The sequence below is a fragment of the Vanellus vanellus genome (genome assembly GCF_965231255.1).
Source record: "Vanellus vanellus genome assembly, chromosome: 1".
Taxonomy (NCBI): Eukaryota; Metazoa; Chordata; class Aves; order Charadriiformes; family Charadriidae; genus Vanellus; species Vanellus vanellus.
The window spans coordinates 50,726,524-50,739,478 of NC_138905.1; the positions used below are offsets into that span (position 1 = coordinate 50,726,524).

A 12,955-nucleotide genomic window follows, 5' to 3' on the forward strand; every position below is an offset into this window, starting at 1 on the left:
TCTCAGCAAACAGTTTCCAAGTATGCTGCTGTTATTTCTTGCACAGAGAACCAGACCATCCCACAGTGCCACTGCTGCTACCTTCTACTTCAGAGCTCAGTGTTCCAACACTGGCAAGTAGATTATAAGAGCTACCATAACACATTAAAATCATCTGTTATTCCCAATTTCCTACCCTTAGAGCAACTGCAGTCTTTTTTCATCATTCAAAATTAAGCGCAGGCAACTCTTCTCAAGCCGGCAGTGGTCTGGGCTCTCCTGCTGCCAACCGCGGCAAGTATCAAACTCACCCTCCTGCAATTGCCACAGAGCACCATAGTTCAGCTTTCTGCTGAACGAGAGAGGAGCCGGGGGAGTAGCAGCAGTAGTCACAGAGCAATTACCATCACACCTGCACATCCACAAACTCTTTCAGACAGTAAGAGTCCATCACAGTCCATCAAACTGTGTCCACTGATCATATCTTTCTGATTCCTTTTGGGAACAGGTGACAGCTTTGGTCAAGAAATCCCTGAAAGCTGATTTGGCCTTCAGGCTGCCAGCTGGACTACATGGTTTTGCAGTCCGAATGCTCATCTTTAAGAAAGAAGTACATTTGGTCAAGTACATATGCAGTCACGGGCAAGTGACTTACACAAGTTTGCAAAAGCAACTAAATCCTTCAAGAAAATCTGAAAATGTCCTGTCAACCACACGGAGAACATACTGATTAGGCCTGAGACTAAAACAGATCTAAGGATACAAGATAACAATTTTTATTGTTCACAGACCATAAGTATGAAAAAAATGAGGACATGGTAACACAAAATAACTGTTTCACTAATGAAAAAAACGGAAGCGCTAAAATCACCCACTAAAGTATGTGGGGCACAGAAAGGTAGGAGTAAAACCTGTATTTTAAAGTTTCATATTAACATCTAGGAATTTTTTAGTATTTCAGTGCCTCAGGTAGGTTACAATTAGAGAACTACAACCTCTTTATCTCTTATCAGTCCCAGCATGCAAGACTGAAAATTAACCTTTTAAACATTTTTTTTTTTTTCTAGATTTTTGAAACTAAGCAAACAGCTTACCCCCTCCTTTTTTTCCAGTGAGTTTTTCAATTCATTCCTCTCTTTAGCTACAGTCTCTGTTTGTACCTGGAGCTGGTGTTTTACCTCTTGGCAAGATTTTTCCTAAAAAACACAAGACAGGGAAATATTCCTGTGAGCTTCTAAGACCAGGTACCAGGTATTTTTGCAGGATCTACAAAGCCTTGAAAAATAATTCTTTACTTTTTGGTGAAAATGCTTTCCTTCTCAGCTGCAGACATATTTTCAGCTCAAAACTTCTCAAAACTTTAACAGTGGTAAATCTAAACTGAACAGAGCTGATATCCGGTACTAACAAACGCAGCCACATGCCAAAGATTTTTTTCTGATTAGGGACAGTCTCCCTGTTTGAGGCAACTGTTGTCAGCCCTTCTGCTTCTTGTGGGAAGCAGTAGGCTCATCACTCCCCTCACCATCCAAAATTTCCTGATGTTCTAAGACTCATAAGCAAGTACATTTACGGGACTTGTACGCAAATACAATTACATTTTAAGCCCAAATACTATGTACTTAAGACAGTGGCGAGCCTCCAAATGACTACAGAATTAGAAGCAGAATCTGGACTTCTATCTTTAAGTCTAAATTGGGGAGAAAATTTTTCCAGTTTTTAGAAGAAACAAATATTTAAAGAGCAGTAACTAAGTAAAGCAAACAAAAAGGCTTATCTTAAAAAGGTGAAAGAGCAAAGGAAAAAAAGTTATTTTTAACCAAGAGCAGAATTTTTTTTTAGATCAGAATAAAAGCAGCTATGAACGGGTTCTGGGAAATGGTGCCATGTAAGACAAGAAGGGAATGAGAAAGACACCCCTACCATGTCTGAGGCAGGGGTGTCAGGAAAACTGTATAAGAAAACCTACAAAACATGTATTCGTATAGTGCCCATTCATACTACCAACAACGCAAAAGAGGGAAGAAAAAGGTGTGTTTTAAGGCTAGTGAGAACTCACTTTCTTTACCATAACAGGTTGCTCTGGTGGTCAAGCACTTGTCATTATACCACCACTTCTGAGACCTTTCTGAAACTCAAACAGTTCTAAATAGTCTGATAATCCCTCGAGCTAGCCATCTCCCCAAAGAGCAGACGATGTTACTCTGCCTACAGTACGCAGCTTTCCAGCATGTCCAGACAAGTGCACAGAAAGTTTCTATATAAGAAGACTCCACAACAGAAACTAAAATGGTTGCGGAAAAGTAACGTTTTCTTCAATATGGTGGCAATTTAGCAAAACGTTTATAAGTTTGTTTTGTTATAAAAAGGCTGATGTATTTTAAAAGAGGGGGACATTTGCCATCAAATTCTTTCTCCACTTGGCTCCATATAGTTTCTTCACCATATTAAAGGCATGCAGCAAGAAAAAAGGATCCTGTTGTGTGATATGACTGATGTTTAGCACTCTAAATATCCAGACAAAAATTTAAGGTAGGACACATGTACCAACTATTAAAAATCACATTTTTTTTTTCCTTGAGGCAATTAATCTCCATGCATTGTCATTGTGTGCATACTGATTTCAGACAGAAAGCAAAATCATTTTATCAGTCTGTAAATAGACCAAACAATGTCTAATGAAACAAACTACTCACCATTTCTGCCACAGCTGCTTTTCCTTTTTGTATTTCTTTTTCTAATTCTTCCTTTCTTTTTTTGAAGGATTCAGCACTTTTTGAGAGCTTGTCTTTGGTAGCTGTAAGGTCCTTTAATAGATTGTCCTTCTCTAATTTCACTTGTTGCAGCTCTGATGTTGCTGCTTGCATCTTACAATCTAATTCTTTGAGTTGTTTACTTGTATCTTGATTTGATTTCTCAAGGTTTTGTTTGAGGCTGGCCTTTTCCTCCTCCTGCTTTGAAATTTGCTGTTTCGCTTGTTCAAGGGCCTCAGATTTCTTCTGTAAATCCAATTTAGTACTAGACATCCTACAAATACAAAGAGAAAAATAAAGTGTGTTGTTTTTTTTTTTTAATTATTCTTCTTCGTGGGTTCTTTTGTATCATTTGTATTATTAAATGTCTATTATTTAACACATTTACTACAGAACTATTTCAAATCATATCTTTTTCATCTAGACTTGGGCCTTTTCTCAAATGAAGACATACCAGCAACTCTAAATACTATTCTGAGATGGATTTTTATTCCTCAAACATTACGAATAGAAACTACCCTTTTGCTGCTTATGCATAAACTGCAAATCAGTCTTTGAAAGTTACAGAGCTATGGATATTTAAAGATGGACCTCAGCACATTAAACTGTTCAGATATTTAGCTGACAACAAGCGCAGTGAATAAACCTAAGTAGTGTATGGAATCACAGCAGTCAGTGATCCACATGACACAACACGGCAGATGGAGTCCACGTGGCACATAAAGTAAAAGAAAACAGGTGCGATATAACTCAGTTCTCATAGCAGAGGGAACACATCACTTTAATCTATGATTTTAAGAAATCACGGGAGAGAAGAACAAAATTTCAGCTCTAGTCCAAACCACTCTAGTTTTATGTCTGACTGAAAAGTAGTATAACACAGGAAATGCATACACTTCTCCTGCTGCTTCAAGTTGTTTACTCAGTTCTGCTGTTCGGAGCTCTAATTCTGTAGATTGCTGTCGCTGCTGCTGTAACTCCTGAAGAGCTTGTTCTTTGCTCGCTTTAGCATCAAGAACGTCAGCTTCCAGCTTCTGAGATAGAAAAATGAAAAGTTAGAGCCATCAGAACACAACCAACAAAATAAAAATAGCAATAAAAAGCAGTAGTCATCTGGTGTGTGAGTAGCATTTACTGTAGGAAGTCTTTACTGTAGGAAGCAGTCACAATTCCCACACATTGTCTATCCGTTTCATTAGTTTGCTATTTATCTTTTGTTATTTAGTTCCTGCAAATCTCTCGCTCCCCCAGAAGTGAACTATTATGGTAACGCATTCTGAAATCATCTTTAAATTAAATGTGAAGCAGCCATTTTACTGCATAATAATAGATAAAAAGTTCAAATCTTTAAAAAGCATATCCAAAACACCTCTATAAAAAAAGGCCATACACAGCGCTCAGCTTTGGGGCCAGGTTCTCAGCCACCACCGAGCAGTTTCAGCAGTTTCAAATGACTGCTGATTTACATATCCCAAGAACTCTGCCATTCTTTATAACAAAAATAAAGACGCGAACTACAGGTGTAAAGAAATCCTACGCTCGCCTGAAAGAGGGTTTCTTTGTTTTGTTTTTAGAAGGTACTTGTTCATTTACATAGAGTATAAAGAACACAGGAGTCTTCAGCAAATGGGCACAGCTTAGACTCTTCAACACGCTGGCTGTTTTACAGGCACTTCTGCTTTCATGCAGTAGCCGTAAAACAAAATGGTCAAGTTTCTCTGAGAAAATTCCTGAGGGCTTTTTGTCTCTATTTTTTAATTATTTTTTTTTAAATACCACGCATTCAACTGGAATAACCCTAAAGAATGGTGATGACACCAAGATTTTACACAGAATCGCATTCCTGTTGACAGCATCAACAACCCTGCTCCGTTTCACACTTCAGCTTGTAAAATCTTGTGCACGCAAGCACTGTATTCCTCCCAAGCATTTGTGTTTGTTGGTGATTTGTGAAACTTTAGCAAAAGGACGAAAAATAAAAACACAAATGAAAATGGGGAGAAAAAAAAACAGGGTGCAACCAAAGAGAGACACGGAAGCACAAAATATTTATGCTAATAATGCAAACATATGACTGCTTTATTTTTTAAATAGCATTGGATTTAAAACTTCATACAGGGGAAAAAAAAAAACTTCCTTCTCTTCTACAGAGCACATAAGCAAGGAAAAACACCCCACTCAGTCTTAAGCGTAAAGACTGCTAATCTCACTCAAAATAGACAAACACCACTGCAAAACCAATTCTGCATTGCTCCTTAGATCCCTGCATATGGTTTTATGTATCGTGAATTTTGACTACCAAGAATGCTTAACAAATATCAAACAGAGGTTAAAGCCCAAATTCAAAAGCATTCAAGCATTCAGACTCATTCATATCCTTAAGTGAAAATATTAGTATCTCAAAACACATAAAGGTTCTGCAAACCTTCTGCCAGAATTATATACACTTTAAGAGAAAAACTGATTCCAGAAATAGAATGCAAAACTCAAGATCGAGTTAGAGGAAGAACATTGACAAAAAAATCTTGATAAAAAAACCTCTGTAGAAACCTACTGAAAGGCTTTTGAAATAAATTAAACCAGACAGGTAGTGTTAACTTGGGCTAACCAATGTATCACATATTTCCTGCTACCACTTGTAAAGGTTGAACTTGAAGACTCTGATTTCGGGAAGTATTTATGTTCCCTCTCATAACACTTTCCAGGTAGCACAGCAGTTTGTAGAAACACACGTTCAGGAAAATGACAGTATAGTGGCAATGTCCCAAGCCTATCTTCTTAGTCTGATATGTTAGCATGGAAGAACAGGAGAACAGGATTAAAGAGTGGATCAGGAAACACTAGTGAAAAAGAATACCTACAAAAGTGGCATTGATATAATCCTTCCCCCATAATTTTAGCACAGCTTTTGTCACATACTACCAAACAGCAGAGAACATCAGTTTCTGTAAGCTCAGATACTGTGTTCAGTACAAACCTTAAGCTGTCCCTCTAGCTCTTCAGTTTTCTGTTCTAAATAAAGACGTTTCTCTTTGTACTCCTTAAGATTGGCTTCCAGCTGAGCACAATATTCCTGCTTGTCATTCAGCTTAGCCGTAACCTGATCCAACTGAACGCTGACCTTATTTAACTCCTGAGGTAAAACGAAAATACAAGGGTAGTTAGTTTTTAAATAACTTCCAAAAATGACTAATGTTACATGTGCTTTCAATGATCTAACATGTTCAAATTAAAAAGAAAAATAATGTTTTATTTTTATTCTGAGGGGCAGGAAATTGAGAGTGGAAACACAAACACGTGCACAAATTCTCTGTTAAATGACAAAATTTCTTTTAAAGCCACAATATTCCTCTCAAACTTTACAGGCTGTGCGCTAAATCTTAACAAAGGTGTTTTAACATGTAAATGGAAGAGGAATTGAAGGTAATAAAGGCACTAGGTTCTGCAGTTAGTGCACAGTAACTAGAAAGTAACACTACAAAACCTTGGAGAAAATTTTTGCTGTCTTCATGAAATCAAGCACCACTGAAGAGGAAAGAAATACCATGGAAACAGTCATTTCTCCACACACCAGAGATGATTTCAAACCATTTGGTTCAACACAAAACAACCTAATTTCCGCAAGAGACATAAATGCGTTCACCTAGTAACCACTATGATGACGGCTACATCAAAGCTCGTTGCTCTCCAACCAAGCTGACTTATTTAATTATTAATTACTTATTTAATAGTTGCAAAAAGATGTCTTCTGCTGATAGAAATTAATTACATTCCTACCCTAAAAATTTGTACTATGTTAGCATCTGCTGGATGTTTCCATGAAGACCACAGCAGCACTGATCCTAACAATGCAAATATTTGATTCAGTAGCCAGTGATACGCTTCACTAGGATAAACACACATTAAAACAGGATATTTTAACAACAATCTTTTGGGGTTTTGTGTCACTTGGCACACAGATAATTATTTCTCAATACAGGCATCTGATTCTGAATTTATCTGAATCTGCAATAAGAGTTGAAAGTTTTCCTTGTACCCAGTGTATTCTACAATCTTTTCTTCATAACATGCAGGTAAGAATTGAATTATACCCCATAGGACAATTTATATTCTGAACCGTAATCCTACAGCAAGGAGTGGATTCGCAAGTAAATTCTTTACACTGCAAAATATATCTGGTACAGAATACAGCAAAATGAAATTAATACATATAACATGGTTAAAATATCCTAAAAATGGTTTTCAAATGCATATTCACATGTTTGCTTAGTTTGTAAACAGACTATTCTTAGGTTTTTGAGTAGTTTTTTAGGTAACATAGAAACTTTATGTTTATATAGTGCTTATAACCTGTTGCTTATCTTGCAGTGCATGCTGGGCAGTGTCCAGATGATTCTGAAGATCCGCTCTTTGAGCAGCTTTCGATGCTTCTGCTGAAAGTAGCAATTCAGTCTTTGCTTTTACCTGAAAGATAAGTTGTATTTCACTAAAAAAACTTATTTTACCATACTCATTTTAAGTTTTTTTATACTCATCAGTATCAGTAAGTTTAATAATAAAATCAGTAGTTTTCATGTGCTACTTCAAAAAAAAAAAAAGGTAGAAAGATTTTCAAGGTTTAGACAAATACCAAGATTTTAAGCAACAGTTAGTTCTTACTTTGAGCTAGAAAAACAGAAAAACAAACAACTAAAAAAAAACCACCAGACCCACTCACCTTCTATTCTAGTAAAATATTTTTTCTTACAGTCAAGGAACAACGGGATAGACTTACTGCATCCACACACATGCATACCGTGATAACTTCAGACTACACGCACATTTGAGGGCCTCCAAAATTTTTAAAAGCAAAAAGAATAAGAAATAACAAAAGTATGTTTCCACATGCATACTATCTTCTTCTACTACTATCTGCCTGTTAGGGAGCAACAACATCCCTTGCTTCCAAAACAGCCACACAAAATTTAGAAGGTGGGTATGAATGGCGCTGGTGCAGAGTGGCAATATTTAAGGTAACCTGCTATTGTGGTTGACTAATTTTGTCCTTAATAGAAATACAACTTCTCTGAAGACTGTAAAGAAGCTCTGATTGCCTTAAAAAAACCAAACAGTTGCAACAGTCCATAGAGTATTCAGTTCTAGCTTTAATGTCTTGGTGAAAAAACAGCCCAGATAGTGTAGTGCAGCCGAGTAAAAACATCACAATGATACATCAGCAGAAGTTCCCAGAACTGTTCTGAAACTGAGGAACACTAATTCAAAGACACCACAGTGTACTGATCCAAAACCAACACTACTAGCTGCTCCAAGTGTACCGATGCAAGAACTTCTGATGAAATGTTATTTATTCTTTGGGATAGATAAATTTAATTAGCAGCTTTTCGCTTAAGCAGCTCTTAACAGTAGGAGAGTCCACATTGAGTCAATACTGGGGAATCTCCTTCTTTAGTAAATTAAATTGACAAGGTGGCACACAGCTTTTTTGGTTTTGTTTTTGACAAAAGACACCATTATAGGAAATTTCTAGGCAACAAGATGATGTTAGTGACTTGACAGACTTTCATTCTGGTGCACAGAATCCCGAACTGATAAGAGTTTTGGATGGCTAATCATTACAAATACAACAAGAGATGCTTTAGGACAAATTTTCTCTACTCAATTATGAACTCTGTTTTGTCTGGGTATTTTTTAATTAAAAAAAAAAATATAGACAAAAACAACAACTGAAAAAACAACACTTGCCATCTATTGCTATTCTGAACCCACTTATATTTTCCTCAATTTTATCTGCCTTACTCTACTTCATTTGTCTGTTAGTAAAAACAATTTTTCCCAAATTGCTTTGTACGTTCTCTGGAGAGAATACAGAACTCACAAGCAGGATTTATCGTCACCAGCCAGTATAGAGTTCCATTACCTGCACATCAAGTTGTGATACTTTCTCTTTACTTTCATTTAGCTGGGTGGTTAGTTCAGTGATATTTGCTTCCAGAGAAAGCACACGGTCTTGAGCAGCTCTTAGATGTGCCTTTTGCTCCTGCACTTGCTCATGCAAATTCTCTTGGGCTTGTTTATGACTTTCTGATTGATTCTTCAGCTTTTCTGTCAGCTGAGTTACCTGCAGTGAAAAAAGGGAGGTAAGTAGAAGAGAAGGCTGGAACAGCATGTCCAAAGAAGTAATAAATCTGAATTTTAGCATGTCGTATCATGGCTCTGGATACTCAGCACTATCACATTTCTTTTTCTGAACTATTACAGTAAAACCAGGACAGCTATGTAGTACACAATACCAGAGTTTAAACAGGTTACCAGTTGAAAATGGAAGCAAAAGGGAATTGTCAATTTGGCCTTACTGTAACAAAACCCAAAACACTAAGGAGAAAACAGATGCAGGCTGAACTGAATTTTGGTGTTGAAAGCAGAAATTAAAATAAATATAAATAATTAAATAAATTAAAATAAATAATAAATAATTAAAATAAAAGAAAGAAACAAACATGTAGATATATCCAAAAACTATTTGAAAGCACATATTGCTAGCATATGTACCTAGGAAATATCTAGGGATTCCTTCCTCTATGCTGATAACAAGGAAGTCACCAAAACACAAGCCCTGTGAAGTTTACAGTAAGATCTTCAAACTAAGTATCAAAGAAACAGCAAGGTACAGAAAAGATTAGTGTCATATCTGACAAAATAGAAAAAAAAGGAAACAAGATTCAATAATGAGAACGAAAGAAAAGAAACAAGTCTCCAAGTTCTTACCTGTATTTGCAATGCATGGTTTTTCTCTTGTAGCTGGTTAAGAACTGCAGTTTCTCCTTCACCAGCTTGAATTTTTGCACATAAGTCCTCTCTTTCCTTTTCTAGCAGAGAGATGTTTTCCTTGCTTTTTTGAAGCAAAGCCTCAAGATTTTGAATTTTTTGGTCCTTATCTCCAATTTGCCGTAGTACTTGCTCCAAATCATTCTAGAAAATTGCATAATAGCTCCTTTAACCATAAGGATCTTAGAAGTTACTCCTAATGCATAAAATGTTGAATAAATTTATTAAACACTTTCTGTATATTCTGTTCTAAATCTACAAGCTAATTTATTGAAACTAGTATAGGACATGCAAGTCACTTTCACAGAGAAAACATATTTAAAATAATGAAATCCTGAAATAGACTTTCACATGAGGATACATAACCATGTTACCTGGGCTTCTCGTAGTTTTGCTGTAGTATTTTGCTGAAGTGTCTGCTGTTCCTGGTGCTGCTGTTTTGCCTTATCTAATTGATGTTGCAATTCTGTGGAATTTGCTGCTTTTTCCTTTAGCTGAAAAAAAAAACAAACCGACCAAACCAACCAACCACACTAATGAGTGAACAAGCACCATTTGGTATGCCAACAGTGCTCCATATTCATTCTAATGCTAAAAGATTTTAGTCTAAACATGAATATTTGAAAACTGGTATAAAAATAAAAATGTGTAATGCTAGTTGAAGACTCAAAATCTAACCAAAAGCATTCGTTACTATTAATAGGTCAGATTCTATATCACAAACGAGAACTACAAAACAACTATCAGACGTATATGTATTTTAGCTCTCAAAAATCTAAAACATGTTTTTTCCAACAGTTGTTAAGGTGTAACATGACTGATGATACAGATACCTGTAAAACAACATTATTATTACTATTATTAGCAGTTTTAGTAGCAACTTCAGTTTAGCAGTGTCTCCACTTCTATACTGGTCAAGGCTTTGCAAATTAGCTACAGAAGAGCTTTAAAGCTTTGACAACGTACCACTCGGATATTGGGCCAATCCCCATGCAGGCAGCAGAAAATCAGCAACATATACAAGATGCTCATTAAAACAAACAAAAATTATAAAACAAGTGTTTTCTGCCCATCCACCCCACACAGATTAGTAACTATCAATGACCTGCTGTGCCATGTTCACTTTTATTTCCTGTAGGGCTTTATCTCACAAAAATATCTACACACAAAACTTTACCCATACGGGTTTAGGTACACCTAAGTTTTTCTTTCATAAGATCCTTAGACAAAGGATGTAAGTGCAAAAAGCACATCTTTTATTCATCTGTAAAGCACCATGAACAGACATTTATCCAACGAGTGTTTAGCCTTACAAAAATCTGTAATGCAAGTGATATTTAGGCAGATTTTAACAATTAGTCAACTGACAATTAGTCAAATGAAATTCCCATAAGGACAAACTTTATAAACTGCAACATCACAACAACTGTATATACAGGCTCCTATCAGAACCAGAACAAACTATAGAGTCTCTATAAAAGCCCTTACCTGCTCTTCAGCACGAGAAAGTTTTAATTGCAGATCAGCCACTTGCTGCTCTTTGTCCATCAGTTTCTCACTAGACAGCTGCCTCTGTTCCTTGAGCCGCCCATGTGCTTCCCCTAGCTGGCGCTCTGTTTCTAGAAGTTTACTGTGCAACTGCAAAAAAAAAAAAAAATCCATTTGTTTAGTCATTCTTTAGACAACAGTGCTGTATTTTAGACTCATTTTGTGCAATGTTTACCCTAAGTTTTCATAACTCAGAGTACCACAACTACATGAGCTCCTGAAGTCACGTATGTCCATCACACACCTCAGAAACACAAATCATGTTAAAGAATAGTATCAGCTGCACAAGCATGAAAAAATATTCAAAAAAATAGGTTGGAGGGACTCAAAAACATCTTCATTTATCTACAGAAGCTCTTCAATATGAGTTACAGAAATTTAATAGAAACACAAAGAGGGCAACCCTTCAAAGGCATGAGGACTATCATGTAAAATAGTGATGCCTACAGCAATCTCATCTTACACAGCACGCGCCCTCTCACTCCTATCGATCCAGGGTCTGAAGCACCATTCCTGCTCCGCTGGTTCCCACAATATACTGTTTTGCATTGCTAGACAAGTAAGAGTGTAATTTTTAGCTTGACCTGGTTAGATCAATGGCATTCATTCTCTACAGAGAAGAGATACATGAACCTTCAACGTAGGCTACACAGTAACTTCGGTCACTTACAGTCCAGCACCTCCCAGCAGCAGAAAGTAAGTACGGTGATGTGCTCTTCCAGCTGGACATAGGCCTGCCTCATAATTTTTTTAGTCATCAAAAGCTGTACTGCGCCCTCTTCAGAGTGCAAGGATGGCCTTTTACTATTCATTGTTATAAAATGCTCTCTCCATAAAATCAGCTGTTCTTCTATTTGAAACTGCTCTATAGGTCCTGGGTTACCTCCTGCCTACTTCTACATGAACACATTCATGGATACACAAATAAACTTTCAACTCAATGCAAAACCAGAGAATGGATTAGGCTTTGCAGCACAGCAAGAACTTTCTACAGGTATCAGGATGAATGAAGCTTGCTTCCCTATGAATGATGGTCCGAGACCCTTGAACCATTCACCTTTTAACTCCAGGTCCTCCTTTCGGTATCCCTACACCTTTCTCAGGCTTTTCTCAAATTCCTACTAATACCTAGGCAAAAGGCAGCACAATCTTGTTGCTCACTGCAAGCTACCACTTGTTGACCAGCTGGCTGCCTAGTGGGACAGAGAAAGGAACAGTGGTTTTGATAACATTAAATCTTCCCCCTCAGGCACTGAGGGGGTGAGGCACGAACATAAGTCCCTCTGCTTTACCCAGCTGCCTGTTTCCACAAGAATTTAACACCGAAGAACCTAAAGCTGAAGGCCTTTGGGCCATCTGTCAAAATTTGGCTGAAGTTACCAAACAATGCAAAAGTTACAGCGGACGGAGACGAGGAAACAAATGTGTCTATGCCTTATTTTCTGAGGAAACCAAACTAAATTATTTGTTTGTATGTCTACAACTGCAACGAAAATGAAAAGCTGAATGAATGTGAATGAAAAGCTGTTCGGCGTGTGGCCAAGATGCTGCTGGCTAACTGTGACTGCAGAGTTAAGAGAAAGGTAAGAGAAAAGGGCGGACAGGGTGAGGAAAGAGCCCATAATCTCTCCTCCAGTAATCAAGAACATTTGTCTTTTTCTGCAGGAATTACTAAATTATTAAACTTCCTCCTCACTAAAAATATGAGCAAGAGCTGGAGGAAAAAATCTAATGAAGAAAGGGTGCAACAAGATAACTATTATAACTATTCATGGCTATGTTGATACTAGGAGAGAATATTTGGAAAGTGGGAAATTAGCAAACAACATTATGCAAAAGTCATTTATATT

General features: G+C 37.0%; 1 protein-coding gene across 3 annotated transcripts in view; it reads right to left on the reverse strand.

The window, feature by feature from the left end:
- The window catches only part of EEA1 (early endosome antigen 1), a 211,486-nt gene that overhangs the window by 152,520 nt on the left and 46,011 nt on the right, over nt 1-12,955 (reverse strand). For all 3 annotated transcript variants that reach the window (XM_082479107.1, XM_082479106.1, XM_082479108.1), the window contains 9 exons: nt 11,046-11,195; nt 9,932-10,051; nt 9,498-9,701; nt 8,650-8,850; nt 7,083-7,196; nt 5,710-5,865; nt 3,627-3,766; nt 2,676-3,006; nt 1,074-1,175 (listed from right to left, as the gene is read on the reverse strand). In XM_082479107.1, the coding sequence (XP_082335233.1) occupies nt 1,074-1,175; nt 2,676-3,006; nt 3,627-3,766; nt 5,710-5,865; nt 7,083-7,196; nt 8,650-8,850; nt 9,498-9,701; nt 9,932-10,051; nt 11,046-11,195 (1,518 nt within the window). The remainder of the gene's footprint in view (nt 1-1,073; nt 1,176-2,675; nt 3,007-3,626; nt 3,767-5,709; nt 5,866-7,082; nt 7,197-8,649; nt 8,851-9,497; nt 9,702-9,931; nt 10,052-11,045; nt 11,196-12,955) is intronic.